Raw genomic sequence first — 17513 nt, forward strand, 5'->3', positions numbered from 1 at the left:
CCGCCGGTTGGCTTAAGCTTGGATACTCTGCGGCGAGGCATTCGCACACGATTCTTTTCGTTTGAAACAATGATTGTACACAGGTGTAATGCGTTTAAATTGAATCGATTTTGGGATATCAAAAACTAGCGCACAACGGAATCCATTTAGGATGTATTTCAGGAAACGACGGTTCTGGTAACACTGTAAAAAAAAGAGAACGCTTTTGCATCGACTATCAGATGCCCGTTACTCTGTTAAATGTATTGAGATGGAGATGGAGATATTGCAGAAGCCGCCGTCGTTTTATACTCTCTCTCTCTTCGTTTCAACAAGATAGTTGTGGGCGACTTCTTCGCAGCCAAATACCGTTGTTGTTGTCGCCGCTATTGTAAGCGGAATTGCACAAGAACTTGTACTCTCACTCTTCGTTTCACCAATCATAGTTGTGGGCGACTTCGTCGCAGCCAAATACCGTTGTTGTTGTCGCCGCTATTCTAAGCGGTAATTCACAAGAAATAAAATCTATAACACTAAGGCTGAGTTTTAATTGGTGAGTATGGATAAGAGCGCACGCAAAATTATCCATTTAGGATGTATTACAGGAATTGATGGTTCTGGTAGAACTGTAAAAAAAGAGAACGCTTTTGCTTCGACTACCAGATGCCCGTTACTCTGTTAAACGTCTTGAGATGGAGATAGAGATATTGTAGAAGCGGCCCTCGTTATATACTCTCTTCGTTTCACCAATCATAGTTGTCGGCGACTTTTTCAGCAGAGATCACCCCGTACCGGGGTTCTAGAAAGCTGTAAGGCTGCGATAAGCAAGCAGTAATAATGATACTGACTTGGAAATTAATGTGAGTTTGGCACTGCAAGAGGGTGGTGTCTCTAGAATCATAAGAATCGGGAAACACGACAGACATTCATCGACATACATATGCCCCTTTAATATTTGTGCATATGTACGTATGAATGTATAAAACAGCAAACATTTACAAGCCCTAAAAAGAGAGAAACTATATCAATTTTATATTTGTAAGTTGAATGGAAGATTGCCGGGTGAACTTTGTCAATGAAATAGTTTATTTACTGAATGAATGCATCTCAATCAATCACCTTTACGTACACATACGTCACGTCACATGCTCAGCACATCGTAGTTCATATGTGCTGGGATGTTGTAATACTATTTGTGTTTTTACAGCGCATTGATATATAATCCATTCTTTTTCAAATGTCAAACTACAACAGTTATTCCGTTTTCTCGTCGAAAACTTTCCCTAAAAGCGCAAGTGTTTCTGGGTGTTTCATCTGAGGTTTCTACTTTAGAAAAATATATGTATGGTGTTATATATTATGAAGTAGCGTTTCTCAAATTACATGGACTGGGTACAAATTTGTATACAATTCTAGCTTGTTTTCTTCGCTTTCCACTTCGTGACAAACAAGTTTATGTTATTCTTAGATTACAATCATTTTCTTACTTGGAAGTACAATTTATAAAGACTTCTGTATGAGTTTACTGGGGTTGTGTTCTTACTATATGAAAAAAGCAAAGAATTTGTGTAGTTGGCTACCAGCTCCCATATTTAAATAGAAATTTTGACATTTCCGAATATCTTAGAATGTAAACTTTAGAAGCAATGAATTTGTCGAATAATCTAAAGGAGCACAACTCATGGATCATGTGGGGTCATAGCGCTTCGGTCTTATTTATTTGTTTGTAAACTTGTTGTTTTTGCTACGTAAGGCAACCTCTCACTATAATGCGCAAACTAATAATTACAAGTTGAACAAAGCAAACGAATGTGTTGTATTATGAATAAATTAATTTTTTTTCGTGTATTTAAAAGGATCCCTTTTTCTGTTTTTTACGCTTCCTTGTTTTAGTACTAGTATGTGTTACAGAGATATTTTTAGTACAACTATTACAAATTTTCAATTAAATAAACTAAGTGTAAACTTAAACATTTTATAAAAGCGCGCCTCAAGCTAACGCTGTTCCTTACAATTTGCAATTGACCGCTGGTTTAGCTTCCGCTGCACACTATCATTTTGCTTCTCTCGCAGATTGCTAAACCACAGTTTTCGGCACAGATCGCCGCCAAGTAATATCATAGAACATAAATCAGGATACAGATTCGATACGATAGAGAATTAGTAACATATGCCGGGCAACCAGACCCGTAAGGCGAGCGGGACTCAAACTCAATTGATCTGCCTGTGATTTGTGTAAGTGAGTGTTTTCGGGTCAACTAAAAATCTAGAAAAAGTATAATGTGTCGGAACGTTAGGTGTAAATCTTGAAATTCAACACAAGCGGATTTGGCAAATGATACAATTGTGCATATGCATTTTCTTAATCAGTAAAGAGCACGCAACCGAGCGGTTATTACACCATTACAGAAATGGAGATGACGACGATGGTGGCGCAGTTACAGATCTACGGACATGCTGCTTGCTAGAAAGGCTCCATATGCCAAATGAGTGTTGTGATGAGGGTGTGTGCGATTTTACAGCAACATATAAATTACATTCCGGACAATCCGCGAGTTGAGTTTAACTACTACCACCTTGTCCCTTGCCATAGATGAGCTCCTCGCAGATCTTGAGCAGATCAGCGTTTTCGCGTGACTTCTGTTGCAGCTGCTCAGTCATCGAGACCCGCGAGATCTCCTCCTTCTTAAGTAAAGCTTTAAGTTTTTTCGTCTCGTCAGCATGCTCCCTCGCGTAGGTGTCCAGCTTTTTGTTGGCACTAGGACAGGGAAAATAGTTGTCAGTTAGACACTTTAATTAGAAATCAATCGCTCACATTTCCAGCTGCTGCATGGCATGGTTCTTCATCTTGTCGTAGCGCTGTTCCTGCAACCGCAGATTGTCCATCATCTGCTTTCGCTCTGCCAGAAGCGATTCCTCGTTGCTTTTGAGCTGCGAGGTCATCTCTTTGCTTTTCTCGTATTTCCTACAACACAATACCACAACAGTAAGTTGGATGTCAAAACCAGTTTTAGTTACTATGTTCAGATATATCTTACACATGCAGATCGGAAAATGTCGTCTCCAACGACGTTAAGTGATGGTAATTTGCGTCCCGGTCTGCCTGGACTTCCTGCAACTGCCGTTCGTGAAGCTGTGCCTGCTGCTCCTTCTCACTGATAAGCTCTGCAATTGCTTTCTCATACGCCTCGATGACACCGCTGGAAAGAAGAAATGGGTTTTAAAATATTAATAAAGCTCTGTATGTGGAGTTTCTGAACACGTGCTATTTGTGTGCAAAAATTAAGAAAGAAATAATTAACATCAACCCAGTCTAAAATTCTCTGACGGTAAAAAAATTAAAAATTGCACAAAACTGTTTATTAAACATCGCAAAATTACAATTATCGTAATTGATCGCGTAATATTTTAAACAAATGCCCTTAATGCTTTTCTTAAGTGAGCAAAATATTGAACAACACAGAAAATGTCGGATTATTCTTCCCGTTACTCGTAGAGGGTACTAGAAGGATGCGTTTCCGACGTTCAGTCTGAACGTCGAGGTCTCAGGAACTATAAAAGCTAGAAGGTTCAGATTCAGTATAGAGATTCTAGACACAAAGACGCAGCGCAATTAAATTTCTATCGATTTGATTTCTATCGAAAGCCGCCGAACCGGTCACGGCCACACTTTTGAACAACATTTTTTTATATTATTCCCCAATATCTATGGATATCCCAGAAATTTCGCGTTCGCATTCATACTATCCAAGTAACGGGTATCTGATAGTCGGGGAACTCGACTATAGTATTCTCTCTTGTTTGCCATAAAATCGGTAATATTACGCCCCTATTTAAAAAGGCATACAAGGAAGGACCGCCATGTGGCGTGTGCCTTAACTATGGCATTTTCGTTTAAAAAATCAAAAAATTATAGCATCTGTTGTTATTACACCTGTTTAAATAGTAACCAGATATAAGATCTTTGCTATATTTGCAAATAAAATCAACTTAAGTTTTAAATTAAATTTAATTAAGTAAAAAATTAAAGCTTTCCTTTCTACTTGTTATATAGCCTACAAGCTATACCTCTAAGAGTTATAATACAGAGTTTGTTTCCTTGCTAATAAAACCGGTTACATCAGCGATCAACTAGTGGTGCTGATCCAGGTTACAGAAACTAAATACTACCCTGGCAGTAAAAACTAAAAGCAGTGAGGCTTACTTTAGTTTTGCATTTGTTTTGTCCTTTTCTGTAATACGCTTGATCAGAGCCTCCTCGCGCAGCTCTCCCTCTTTGAGCTTCTTTTCAATGTCTTCGGACCGCGTTCTAGAATGAAACACACTATTAGTTGGCACTAATTGGAAATGAGGCCTACTTACACTTCATTTTTGATTTTCTTCTCCAGCTCATCCATATCGTTGTAGTTGTGCGTCTTATCCTCCGTATTAGTGCTAAATGTAAAGATCGCATTAGTACCATGGCACAGACAATACTGATTCACTTTTTACTTACTTGGAATTATCGAAGGTTTTGTTGCAATCGTTATCAATGACGTCTACACTCATTTTAACATGCTTCTGTAAAAATAAATCGTAATTATTAGTCGTAATAATTGCATTTAACAATAAAGCTGCATTAATTTTGTGCCTGAAGAATTCACTGATAGCTTACTTTTGTTCTATCCACAGGTGGCTTAAAATCCCATTTCTTGGCTGTATCTTTGGCACTCGATATTAATCCAAAAGACTGGTTCCCGTCACTTGTTTCGTGCTCCTCCAATGTTGGGCTAAGGAGCCGGTTCTGGTGCTGGTTCGATCCCAGAATATTCTGCAGCGCCTGCTCCTGCTGATTCGGATGATTAACGGGAACAGGGGCTCCAAGGAGGGGATCAAACTTCAACAGCAGCGAACTGCGGTCGATAGGCGCACTATTGCTGCCTTTCGTGTACAAATAATCAAAATCTGATGAATTCAGTATCACTGTGGTTGGTGTTCGTTTTTTGTTGATGTTTATGGTAATGTTTAGGTGAGTGCATGCGCGTGCATTTGGTGTTTGGGTTTGATGAGAAAAGGAGAAAAAATAGAAAACATTTAGTAGTTAGTCACTTAATCGCCGGCTGTTTTTTTTTTTATTTATTATATTTAAATCAATGTCAACGTCAGGCGTCTTTTTGCTATATTCGGAAATCTACCATTATTAATCAAAGATTATGCCACATAAAAATATACAAAAAAAAGAGAGGTGGAGAAACGCCCTCTAAAACCGAGAAACTAAGCTAAATGATACAAAGGATTGGATATAACTTGATTTTTTCATCATCAAATTCACAACTTAAACTGAAATCGGTTCTATTTCTTCAATAGAATTGTTCTACAGTCATTAAAAGAGATTTGCCTCAACTCATATGCTAGGCTTAACTCAATAGCATCTTTTATCAATGATATATACTACTGTGAGCTTTTTTATATTAAAGAATCAAGTGTAATCATGATTCAGGCGATAGGTTAATGTTGACTTTTTAAGAAAATCAATGCATGAACCATTCATGAGGCTGTTCACTGCTTATCCATACACTTGTACAAAAAATTATACACTTCGACCTCTGCAGCCTTTAATAAAATTGTCTTTCGAAAATAATTTCTTTCTAACACTTTGAAAACACGAAAGGGTGAACGATGGCGAAACCAAAATAAGATATGGTATGACTCAAGTATCCGCCCCCATTCAACCCCCTGAGCACCAAACCCAGATTCTAAGGGGCACGAAATTGAGGTGTGTCTGTTTTGCATGGAAGCGGCATATCTACCTTAACGGTAGCCTCGAAGAAATTTTAATTTTCTAAGAAAGGTCCTTTATCGAAAAGTAAATCCCAACGTCCTGAAGTTAAGCCTTAAGCTTTCTTAGAGCCAACAAATCAACCAAACCTGAAAATGAACTGATTTCATTTTAAGTCACATCTTTAAATCCCAAATATAACAGTCACGAACCAAAATGAGACCCCTTTTCTCAGTGCATTTGGAAATGGAATGGGGGAACACATAAACAAATGCGAAGCACAGCGGTTTTAAGGCTTTAAATATAGAGAGAACCCCGGGCAGACCCAGATATAATGTTCAGGTCACCATATAGGCCGAATTGTGGATCGGGTTTGGACATTTCTCAGTTTTGAAAACACCGGACCAAAACAAAACAAAGGCAGCCGACGACTTGTGAGTCATTTTATGCAATCGACAATGGTTTCCGAAAGTGGGTTGAGTGAAGGAGAGCAGAAGCGGAAGCGCAGAGAGCGAAGAGAGAAAGAGCGGTTCCTCACTGCGCTGCATTTTAATTGCCTGTCTCTGACAAGGTTTGCACTTTTAAGATTCTACACAGTTTTCACATAATAATGTTAACGGTGACCACACAGCACCCGAAAAACACCCACACGTACATTTATGTACAACCGTACACGAATACGCTTAGCAAATCGCACAATGAAGTTTCACGCTCTCACTCTCACATACTATTTTTTTCTTAGCGATTTGGAGACCTGTCTTTTGGCTTTATTTATGCCTATTTGTTGTTTTTCTGCAGCCCAGCTGCTGATTACATTTCCGATTTCTAGTCATTCTTGCGGACAATTATCAAAATAGAACCTTGCGAGCCATGGTAAACAAACATAATTCTAGTTCTGCGCTTTTTAAAGATTAATTTTCGATTTAACAGCCTGGCAAGGACAAGATTTACAGCAGTACGGTACCGATGGATAAAGCGACGTCAGATGTTGGAAACTAACTGAAATGGAATTTCTTATTGCTTACATTTCTCTCCGCGAGTCCAATAAGAAAACCAGCGCACGCACGCGAGCGAACGAACGAGTCTGAATTCTGACTGGAGTGTGGGACAGTGGAACGTATTCAGCAGTCAGCAAGTGCGCAGAGAGAATAGGTGCGAGGGAGAGAGTGCTAGCGCTGTGTACACGTTGTCTGTTTGGAGTTGTGCTCATCCCCTCTACCCGTCACCATACATCGAACTGCCACCCACTGACTGTCTCTCTCGCTCTACTGCAACGTTTTGGGGCGGGAGCTGTGGTGCCCGGAGAGTTCTAAGCTGAATTCCTATGCGCTTGAGTGTTCGTCTGTGAGCAGTTTGAGATAGCAGATAACAGTAAGACGTCGATACTAAAAACTATTTCACGTGCTAACAGACATAATAGACTGGAATATTTGATTTCCTACTAATTGTTGCTTTTTAAATATAAAATTTTAAATTTTTATCCAACTTCACATTACAATAGAGAACGCCTTTATTTACATGTCGATAGAAATTGACAAAATGTGGGCATGAAAGTTTCAAGCGCACTATAATCCCAACACTAGATTACGGTAGAAAGGCCACGTAGTGACAAAGAGCATCAGGAGAGAATGCGGATAAGAATAGTGTCAGAGTACTAAAATTATAAACAGTTAATCTGATTACTAACAGTCTCTAAACACTTCCTATTATTTTCGCAAATATCCCAAAAAATATGCAGATATAGCAGTCATTGAAGCAAAATCCTCGAAATGTTTCTTTTAATTTTGCATTTGAATTCATAATTGTCTTTCAAATACATAGTATATTTAGCGAGTTAACACCGTACTGTGCTGCAGTTGCTGTGAATGACGAGAGCGAGAAAGAAAGTCTCTCGCCTAAGCTGTTGCTCATGTGTGGGGTTGTTTTAGCTTAGGAGATGGTTTTCCTAGTCAGCGATACCGATAAATATTTTAGGCGCCGTTGTTTTACCCATTTGAAATTGTAAACTGATCCAAAAACATTTTACTTAGAAAAATGAGGGAATCAGCTCTCGTGATTGACCAAAAATATCAACGCGCACAGACACATACATATGTATGTTTGGACTTTTGAGCTGATTAAAGACGATAATAAACTGGCAGTGGTTCTTCAATTAGAGAAAGTGACGTCACATATAAAGAAGTTCTTCTTCGTACATTCCGCTCTTGCAGATATGGGCGTCAGGAGAGACATAGATAGCCGCAGAAATAAGAGAGATGTCAAGAGAAAATAGAAAGTACCAATGGCGGTGAGCGGCGAAATAGGAAGAGAGAGCACACTGGGTTTTTTTTTTCATGAGAGAGCACCATAAAATGCATGTGCAGCAACAACAAACACAAAATAAAACAGGAAATGGGAACAAAACGTTAATACAAAAAAAGCAACAAATCAGTTTCTGAACTCCACCAAAAGCCATAAAAAAAAAAAAAATGATACCAACTGCATTGCATAGTTAACCCCTTTTGTTTGTTCCTTTCGCTCTTGCATTAACACCGAAACCCCAAAGGTTTTTTCTTTCACAAATCGAAGTTCAGGTTCATTGCCTTACATGTGTGGCTCCTTGGTTTATTTTTATACCCCCTATTCGTAGAAAAAAGGGTATACTAAACTAGAAGTAGAAAGAAGCAATTCCGTCTAAAAGCTAGAAAGTTAAGATTAGGCGTGCATGTTCCAGGGACGAGGACGCAGCGTTAAAAACTCGATAACAGTATAGACGATCAGATACCCCTTATTCAGCAAGCTGAAGAGCAAGGGATACAGTTTAAAATTAGTTTCACAAATAACATTTAACATGATTTAAACAAATAAAATCAAAGCATTTTCAAAATTTTGGAACTGATTTTGCCGTTTTAGGGCGTTGGAAAATGTGTTTAGCATTTTTATAGAAACTGACGGGAAAAATGTGAAATAAAAACAGGAGCCTTATTGCCTCGACTATCAAGTACCCTTCAATGAGAGTGCGGAGGAGAAATTTCGATATTCTTTTGGCAAATCGATAAATTGGGAAGACAAAAAATCGGTTATCCCGATATCCAAATATATCCAAATAATAACATATTATATAAAAAAAAAACAACGATACTATGCAAATGAAAGTAGACTTTTGGTAATGTTTCGTTCGAATAGCAATACAACTAAATTATTTAAACAAAAAAAGTTGTATTACCCACAAGGGTATAAACGTGTACATTTAATAACAGCCGGAAGAATCAACAACAGAATACCGCTTTGGTAAGAAAAGGGTGCTGGTACTAATTTTGACATTGACAACCAAATATATATGAATAAAAACTGCACGGCTTTAAAAGATTAAATAATGTTAAAAAACTTTTGAATGTAATTAAATGTAATGGAACATTCCTTACAAACGATGCTAGCGGTCATTGACTTACGGTTTTGGTTGTTGGCGCCATCATGGAATTCGGCATCGAAGATCGCTTCCTGCTCGCCAGCTGTACCACTTCTCTTCCTGATCATCGCAGAAGCGCCTTTGACTCCGGTTTCTTCATCAGCATTGACCCTAAACTTTGCTTGATTGTTCGAGCCGCTGCTGGTTTTGAACATGTCATCCGAAACTGGAGAAATGGCACCAAAGTGCTCCAAGAAAACATCGTCCTTCTCATCGCTGGCGCTCAGCGTGGCTTGCTCTTTAGCAGAGAGAGCCTGCTCCTCCAACACAACGGTGCCATTTCCCAATGGTGACACTGGAGAATTCGCCTCATGAATAGGGGGTCTTTTTAAATGTTGATGGGTAGGAATAGGTGGTGAATTTGAAATTGGTGCTTGGCGTTCCTTCCAAGTTTGCTGGGGCGACTTCATCACGGCTACTTCATCTGCCCTCATGGAGATATCTACATCCATGACTTCATCAGCCCCGGTATCTTCGGTGGCCTCCACCGCTGGAGAGGCATTCTGCTGCATGCAGAAGGTGCGGCGAGTGTTCTCCTTTTCCATACAGAAAGTCCGACGCGATTTGGCCTCCTCCTCTTCCTTCGTGGGCTGAACCAACGAGAAAGTGCGGCGCTGCTTATTATCGACCGATCCCAGACTTACGGCGAAGGTGGATGAAGGCTCAATATTCTCTGTACCCTTCTGAGATTTGTCCTCCGTAATGCTTCCGCTGTCAAAGGTCATATTTGACGGAGTGGGAGAAATTTCGCTCATGGGCAAGGTTTCGTTGAGGTGCTGCTTCTCAGGACTCGGTTGTGTTAACTGAAAGACTATTGGTGATTTCGCTATGACTCCGGCACCGAAATCGCTTTGCTTGCGATCTGAAGAACGTTCTACAACAGCCTCTTCCAAATAGGGCATGTCCTTTTGCTCGGGCTGAGCACGGGGTGAGCGTGGAAAGTGGGACTGTTTTTCAGCAGGTTCTTTGATGGGGAAACTGGGCGAAGTGGGTTCTGGAAGTCTTGCAGTGTTTGTATTTCCTTTCAGATCCAAGGAAAGTGGCGTTGGTGAGACTGCCACCACGGGTACGCGGCCGTGTGATAGCTGCTTAAATACCACCTTTTCCGCCGTGGGGTCATCATCGGGCAAGGGCAGCTCCCTCAGAGCCAGGAACTCTAGTTCCTCCGCTGTTTTTGGGCGATGTGTAGGTATGGGCGGAGAAAGGGGCAGTTCCATCATTTTTGCTTGAAGTGTGGGTATCGGCGGTGAGAGTGGTGCTGAAGGGACAGATTCCACAGGCAGCTCTATTTCAGTCATCTTCAATGGACTCTCTTTGCCTGCAGTTTTTTGATCCATTTTATTATTTTGAAAATCCGTATCATTTTCAACGCAGGGTTTTGAAAAAGATTTGCTTGAAACGGGAGAAAGAGCATGCATTTGCTCCTGCCGACATGAGTTAAGCACTGGGGCATCATCCACTCTCATGGATTCATCCACGTCCATGTGATCAAGCTCCTCCACAGTCCTGTCTTCAGTTGCCTCCATAGCTGGGGATGCACTTTGCTCAAGGCTGATGGCAGTACATGTTCTCTCCATTGATTCTACTGCCACCGAAAATTGCTTCTCTTGATTAGGGCATTCTAGATTATTTGCTAGTTTTGTGGACAGTTCTGAAGAAGCCTCTTTGAGATTTAAGGCCATTTTAGCTTCCTCAGGATTTTGTGCCTCCTTCATCTGCGCACTACTGACGGGATGGTGGTCCTCTTTCTGAAATACATCTTCTGTATCCGTTTGCTCTTCCTCATGATGCTTAGCTAAGTCTTTCGTAGAGTCCAAGGCAGATAAAGTGAGCTCCGGCTCAAGAAGTTGTGTACCAGACTCCTCAGACAATACTGATTCTACGAATGGTGGCTCCTTTGCATTACTATTGCGTTTAGAGTGTTTGGCTAACTGGTCTAGTTCAACCCCATTTTGTTCCTGATTTGGAAGGTGCACAGAATTATTCTCTGGTTTTGGCTGGGTTACGCTGAGAATATGCGTTTGCATAAAATGATGGTCTTCCGCATCCAAGGAGTCCTTTAACATTTCCATGGTTTCGTTTAGGTCATCATCCACATCCATGTCTTCATAGCTGACGTTGTTGTGCTGGCTAACCGCCAAAGGATCGTTGAATGCAGCTTCCAGTGTAGAAGCTGAGGTCATGGACAGCTGCTGCTCCAAAACATCATTGAGGGCACTTGAATAGGCCTCTAACTCCGATCGATCTCCGGTATAGCGCTCGCTATGAAGCGATAAACACTCGACAAAAACATCAGAATCCGAATGGTTGGTTTTCAGTTGAGCTAAGGGCGGAATGAAGGCGATGTATTAATTAATTAGTTATAGTAAAAATATCGGATACTTATATACATATAAGATAATTATTTATATAATTAATACAAAGAGATTTGTATGAAATGATTTCTTTTCCCCAGCTGGGAACTTTCCTTTGCATAAATGATGGTATTGAAATAGAAGAAATTACTTCGCTCTTCGGACGGGTTTCGTATGAAATTCTTTTGTGCATCAATATAAATTCTCCACCTTACGAGATTTCTGTGTTACACAAACTAGATTTACTCACTGTCCATATCGGTAGTTAAAGGAGCCAGTTCCGGTATTTGAGTCTCATCGAACTCGGGAAGACCTCCAAACTTTGGAACGAGGTCGTCGTCCAGCTTACGGCCACCGGGTACCGCCGTCTGATGGCCCAGCGCTGCCGCCATTGCCTTCTGTTGATCCATGCTCGTCGGCTTGGGACTGGGCTTCACCGCCAGCGGACTCAGCTGCCAAACAAGAGATGCAAAATTGTAAGAACATAGTTATCAAGATGTACATCGCGTTCGAATAGATTTAATTAAAAATAATTTTGGCGAGAAAACATAGGCATAATCCAAACAATTGGCAGATGAAAAGCGTAAACAACCGATGTTGGGAATGGGGTTTTAAATATGATCACGAGTAGCAGCTGGTTGGTCATTTAATTAGGAATTTTTGACACATTGCCTAAATGAAAAAAGGCAAGAGCCGCACCACAGTTGGCATAAATAAATCGCATTTGGGATGACTTTTCCCGCATTTAACCTTTGCCAAGAAATTAAACAAAGGCATACCATAGTAGGACCCCCATTTTTAGTTATTATCATATACAAAAGAATAAATTATTATGAAATTATTATCTCCATTTGAAAGACTTCAATCTCATCTAATTTAGCCCTTATTACAAAGCGAATATCTTAAATATCGAATGGCAAGCCAGATGCCTTCTATTCTCGCTTAAAAAAAACCATACATTTCAAATGTTTGTCGCAGTCGGTCAGTCAACAAAAGCAAATGTCACTAATTAAAAAGCCAGCCAAGACGTACAAATCGGGTATATGTGGCATATGTATGGGAGGGTGGCAACGAAACGGATTGAGGAGCAAAAGGTGGGGAGATGGACGTGGAACTGGGTCGGCGTCAGCTTTTGTGCAGTGCGAAATAAACATGCCGCGGATTCAATGCGGCCGTCCGCCATGTTTTATGTCTATTTAGGTTTGGGAGCATCGTTCTACACGCGGAATTTAATTAGAGCGCATTACAGTATAATGGGTGCTGCAAGGTTAAAGTCAGAAGAATAAGGCGGGTGGAGGCCGTCTTATGAGCGGGACACTAAAAATTGGGATAGTGTCAACAAATAAGTAGGACAGCAGCCCAATTTCTCCGTTTTGATTCCTTATAAGTAGTTTTAATTTTAATTTTTCGACAATGGGCTCAAATTTGAGGGGTCATGGCAATCAGATTCTAGCGGAATATTAGCCCAAGCTAATGTCTAGATACAACGCGATTTAAAATAATATTTTCTGCAACGCAATAAGTTGACGAACCAACCGCATAAATACTGGGAAAAATAAATGGGATATTAGAAAAATATTACAATTCATGCACTTTCCCTAATACTAGAATACCCCCCTCAGGGATGTACGTAAAAAGACAGTCCTAATCTTTGAGACATACCTCGCCACTCATGGCTTGCAAGTGCTCCATTTCGTTAGCACTAACTTGGTTCAGATTGAAGTTTATTTCGCTTAGAAATTTCTGTATTTCTTCTCTACTATCAGTGCTGTCCTCGGGGGCAGGGAGTGGTTTCGAGATGGATTCCATAAATAGATCACAGTGCTTTCCCTCCAGTCGCTGCAGCTCCTCAGAGGCGGACTCCAGTAACGTGTCCAGGTGCGCGGATACACGTGTAACTCCTCCCGTATCCCTCGGTGTAGAACATTCATCAGCGGGACTAGCAGCTTCTAGGGCTTCCATTGTCGTTGGCTGGTTGGTGCTGATGCCAGTGGTGGCGATGCTTTTGGGTCTTTTGATGATATTCGCGAGGAAATCCATGCCGCTCTACGCACGATTAACTCCTGAGACGCGATGCGGTTCACTTGGTTCCGAAAACCAATGGATCTATAGGGTTCCTTGGTTTGGTCTTCAGTATTTTTATTATTTGTTTTTTTTTGCCTTTTTCGGGGCTTCCGTTGTGACACAGATTTGGGCTCGCCTACTCGGTAAAATCTTTACTGTGATTTTCCGCTTCCATTTTAATGGGTAATACCGCCGGGTTTCTCACGGCCCGTTGTCGCGTGCAGTTCTCACTGCCTCCCGATCATGTCTGCCTTTAAAATCAATTTAAAAATATTTTCGTTTTCAATTTGCTCTGCTCTGTTCAGCGTCACACATGCACAAGTACTTTGAGCACGGCGAGAGTGCGGGGGATCGACGACCGAGTGAGAGAACGAATAGTTTGAATGGCATCCACATAACGATCCGGATGTGTTCGTATGTCTATATGTTTGGATCGTTTTGGCCCACATGGCGTTCTCCCCTTATCAGCACGGTCCTCTCTTCCTTTTATAATACTGCCTTATGTTTTTCAGATGTCAGACGGCGGCTACAGACACCTTTGTATATTCCAAATTATGGATTTCATTCCAAACTAAAACATTTATTAGGCACATCCCTAGTCTTGATATAGTTCCGATAAGCTATACTATGAATTTTGAAGCACTAATATTCCTAATGAAAATTTAATCAAAACAAGAGAGAACTCTAGTCGTTTTTCTCGACTACCCATTACTCAGCTATTGTAGCTACGAGGTATATACCTTTCAAAGATTTTATTAGCATATCAATAATATAAGTCTTCGTAGCCAGATAGACTTGGCTGGTGATTCTGAACATGAGGGGTTATCCTTTCTATGGTTGGAATAGTTACCCTTTTCTATTTCGAGTAAATATATTGGGTTTTAAGAAGCTAGAGGGCAACACACACTTGATCCATTCAAACACACTTCTCTTAGATATATGAAATAAATTTTGGAAACGGGTGAGGTCGTGGACAATATTTATAAAATGTTAATGCCAAAAGAGCGGGCGCAAGTTGACAACCTTTTTGACTGAACTGCAGTGAAAAACTGAAAAACTAGACAGACCTCAGACGAAATTCAGACTGAAAGGCAGCAGTGAAAATGGAAGACACCGCAAATAAGGCGAAACACTTAAAGAAGGGGGTAAATAAATGGGATACGAGAATAGGGCGACCGCCGACTGCTAATAAAGTCTTCTTTTACTGGAGGAACGCGGTGCAAATTCAACGCTTTGAAGACAGCATTAATTTGCACATTTTCCATACGATTTTTGAGAATAGTCTTATTTGAAAAATGATTTCGGTTAAAGATATACCAGTAGAGGCAGTGCTCCAAAATAATAAATCTGTTGGTTTGGCTCATCACATTGTTTCAAGTGTAGAGGCCTGGTGGGTGCCAGATGACATGCAATCCCACAGCCATTGTTGCGCATCATGGCGCACTATCTGCACGTCGAGACGATTCGAACCGAAGAAGTGCTCCACATTGCCCAACGGCTGACTTTGCATGTTTGGCGAGAAAATGTAAGCAATGAAACGGAATCCCACACGATGGGGCATGACGAGGTGGCAATAGTTAGATGTTGGCTCTAGCGTTATCCAAGCAGCGCGCGACAGGTGACAAGATATCACACGGTGCCCGGCTCAGGGAGAATTTAAAAACAATGTAGTTTGTTGAAGCATGTAAGCCTTGAGTGGAATTCAAGCAGTGGCCACAAAGTACACTGATTTCAGAAAACACAATAGATACAGTGTGGGTCCTAGGAACCTCACTGATATTATATTGATTAAATAAATCTGCAAGTTTGGTAAGAACAAGGGACTTCGTTAAGTGTATTTCAATACCTGCTGGCGCGAGTTCAGTTTACAATCCAGTTGTTGTTTATATTATCCGGAGCTTTATAGAAGTGGAATTTGAACCTTAAACTGAATTTCGAAAATAAAAGGAAACAAATATTGAGGAAGAGCCAACTATAAACTGATCTAAAATTAGGCAAATGTGGAAAAGGGTGGAAACCATCTGTAGATCCTCTCTAATGAGCATCTTCGGTGGCAAAAGGGGAGATGGAGTTGAATGACATTTAGTCGAACTCAAATCCTTAGATGGACGCTTTTTGCACTGTAAACTGCATTAGGCACTGCCATTTTGCAGCCGTTAGCCGCCAACAGATTTATTGGCATAATAGCGATCCACATTGGCATTTTTGATTGGAAAGTGCACCATCTGGAGAGTGGAAATTTCAAGAGGCAAAGGAAGAATAAGTAACTTTTGATTTTCCCTTGGCATACCCGATTCCCTCGTCCGTCGTCCGCCTGTATGGTAATTTTCCCGGACGAGGCCCTCGATTTCCGTGCCTTGCCCGGCTTATTGCCCATTCTCTCGATGGCTATGGCAGATCGGGGAATCTGGTCACCTGGGATGGACAATGTCCGGCGGACACCGATCAACTGGAGAGCTCTCGTCCGCGACAGCTGCCTCAGAGCTAATAGGAACAGCGAATAATGGCAATTCATATGTACATACATATGTTTTTACGATGAACAATTGCGAATAAAGAAAATAGCAGAACAGCCTGCGACGCAGCATACATACATATATGTACAAAGTACATAACCGAGCACACACATATGTACTTGTAGATGCGTGGGTTGTATTATGCCTCTGCCGAAAGTGGCTGCATTGGTACATCGCACATGGTCAGTAGGACGGAGCACGCCCCGAAGTCCAGCTATTGACTTACCTTAATGCCGCCATCGTTTTTGTTGATCTCCCGCAGAATGCCGCGACCGCCAAATTCCATTCCCAGGCCATTTTCTGCGCCGTCGAATTCCATGGCATATGTGTATCCCGGCAGGCAGCGCTCTTCTACAGGCCGATGACACAGTTTAGCTACACGGTTTGGGATAAAACTCTTATTTATCGCAATATGAAATGGGTGACGCGAATTTCCAACGTTGCTTTGGCGAAAATGCCGCTACAATTTGAAGAAGCATAAGTGACAGTGTGGCCGAACTGCCAGCGGAGAAAAATACCACTGGGCAAATGTCTAATAGCATGTAATTAATTACAATATTTAATTGCAATTACCAACATTTCGATCACGAGAAAACAATCTTATCATATACTAACAGTGCTCACATTATTTTTTATGGGTATCTATGCATGATTAAACAAAATCCAAGAAAATAATGTTAGTAATACTGCTCAAAAAGTACAAGTCAAAAATTAAAACAATGTATAAAACAGGTAGATCGCATATACATAAAAGTTCTCAAGTATTTTATTGTGACAAAAAATATTTTACATTTGACTTAGTTAATGCGCTCTTTTAAACATACATTTGACACACTGCAGTAAAATAATGATATTGGGCATGTTGGGCATGATGCCGAATGCTTAATTTTTTCATATAGTGAAATGTAAGTGGTTTGATATTATTTTTATAAAGAATAACTTATAATAACAATAACTTAAGAATAATTTTTTGAAAAGTGACCTTATAAAAGAACAATTTCGATGTATCGGATTGTACATATTTTCGGAGTCTGCCGTGTTATTAGCGCAGCAAGTCCAAATATTTAATATTAATATTAAATTATTAATATCGACGGCAAAAGTAAAAATCAAAGCCACTTCATTCTCTTAAATCCGTAAACGAGAGCACTTTTACTCGACGATTATGCCCCTCTTTATTAGCGCTGGCAACACCGTCACGCTTTTTTGTTACCTTCTAAGAATTGCAACGCACCCGCGTTGATTTTATTTATTTTCTTATTGGTTTTGTACATTTTTACCGATTTAACAACAAAAGCAACGCCCCTTCTAACGCCCACAATTGTACCAATTTTAAACTTCTTTTTGTTTTAATATTTTTTTTTTTCAATTTCTAGCGATATGCCAAAAAATGT

The 17513-nt window shown here is 40.4% G+C and overlaps 1 protein-coding gene and 2 long non-coding RNA genes across 11 annotated transcripts; 2 read left to right on the forward strand and 1 right to left on the reverse strand.

Moving 5' to 3' along the window:
- The first annotated feature begins 51 nt into the window (after positions 1–51).
- Positions 52–2254, forward strand: LOC27208116. Its single transcript, XR_001600708.3, has 2 exons — positions 52–532; positions 585–2254. It is a non-coding gene; the product is annotated as an uncharacterized LOC27208116 (long non-coding RNA).
- LOC6726726 (transforming acidic coiled-coil-containing protein 3) lies at positions 1043–16620 on the reverse strand. 9 transcript variants are annotated; one of them, XM_016176026.3, is made up of 11 exons: positions 13202–13880; positions 11790–11991; positions 9169–11508; positions 4634–4941; positions 4475–4539; positions 4342–4413; positions 4184–4288; positions 3018–3179; positions 2795–2944; positions 2556–2737; positions 1043–2245 (listed from the first exon to the last, which is right to left on the reverse strand). In XM_016176026.3, the coding sequence occupies exons 1-11, from the start codon at positions 13577–13579 to the stop codon at positions 2238–2240; spliced, it is 3972 nt and encodes a 1323-aa protein (XP_016033220.1). In that variant the 5' UTR covers positions 13580–13880; the 3' UTR covers positions 1043–2237. The 9 variants fall into 9 exon arrangements, with proteins under 9 accessions (XP_016033220.1, XP_016033222.1, XP_016033213.1 ...); XM_016176028.3 differs by lacking the exon at positions 13202–13880 and adding an exon at positions 16346–16620 and having other exon boundaries at positions 1043–2737; positions 4634–4899; XM_016176019.3 differs by lacking the exon at positions 13202–13880 and adding an exon at positions 16346–16620 and having other exon boundaries at positions 1043–2737.
- On the forward strand, positions 6386–8561 carry LOC120285093. Its single transcript, XR_005544408.1, has 2 exons — positions 6386–6610; positions 6668–8561. It is a non-coding gene; the product is annotated as an uncharacterized LOC120285093 (long non-coding RNA).
- Positions 16621–17513: the final 893 nt, after the last annotated feature.

The sequence above is a fragment of the Drosophila simulans genome, chromosome 3R (assembly GCF_016746395.2).
Source record: "Drosophila simulans strain w501 chromosome 3R, Prin_Dsim_3.1, whole genome shotgun sequence".
NCBI lineage: Eukaryota > Metazoa > Arthropoda > Insecta > Diptera > Drosophilidae > Drosophila > Drosophila simulans.

What these genes read in the sequence shown, in the direction of transcription:
- LOC6726726 (XM_016176020.3), bottom strand. Translation starts at nt 13,579, where the DNA reads ATGGATTTCCTCGCGAATATCATCAAAAGACCCAAAAGCATCGCCACC. An exon ending in AAGAAAATCAAAAATGAAGT is followed by an intron (nt 4,289 to 4,341) that starts GTAAGTAGGCCT and finishes GTTTCATTCTAG; the next exon opens with AACGCGGTCCGAAGACATTG. An exon ending in GCCATGCAGCAGCTGGAAAT is followed by an intron (nt 2,738 to 2,794) that starts GTGAGCGATTGA and finishes TCCCTGTCCTAG; the next exon opens with TGCCAACAAAAAGCTGGACA.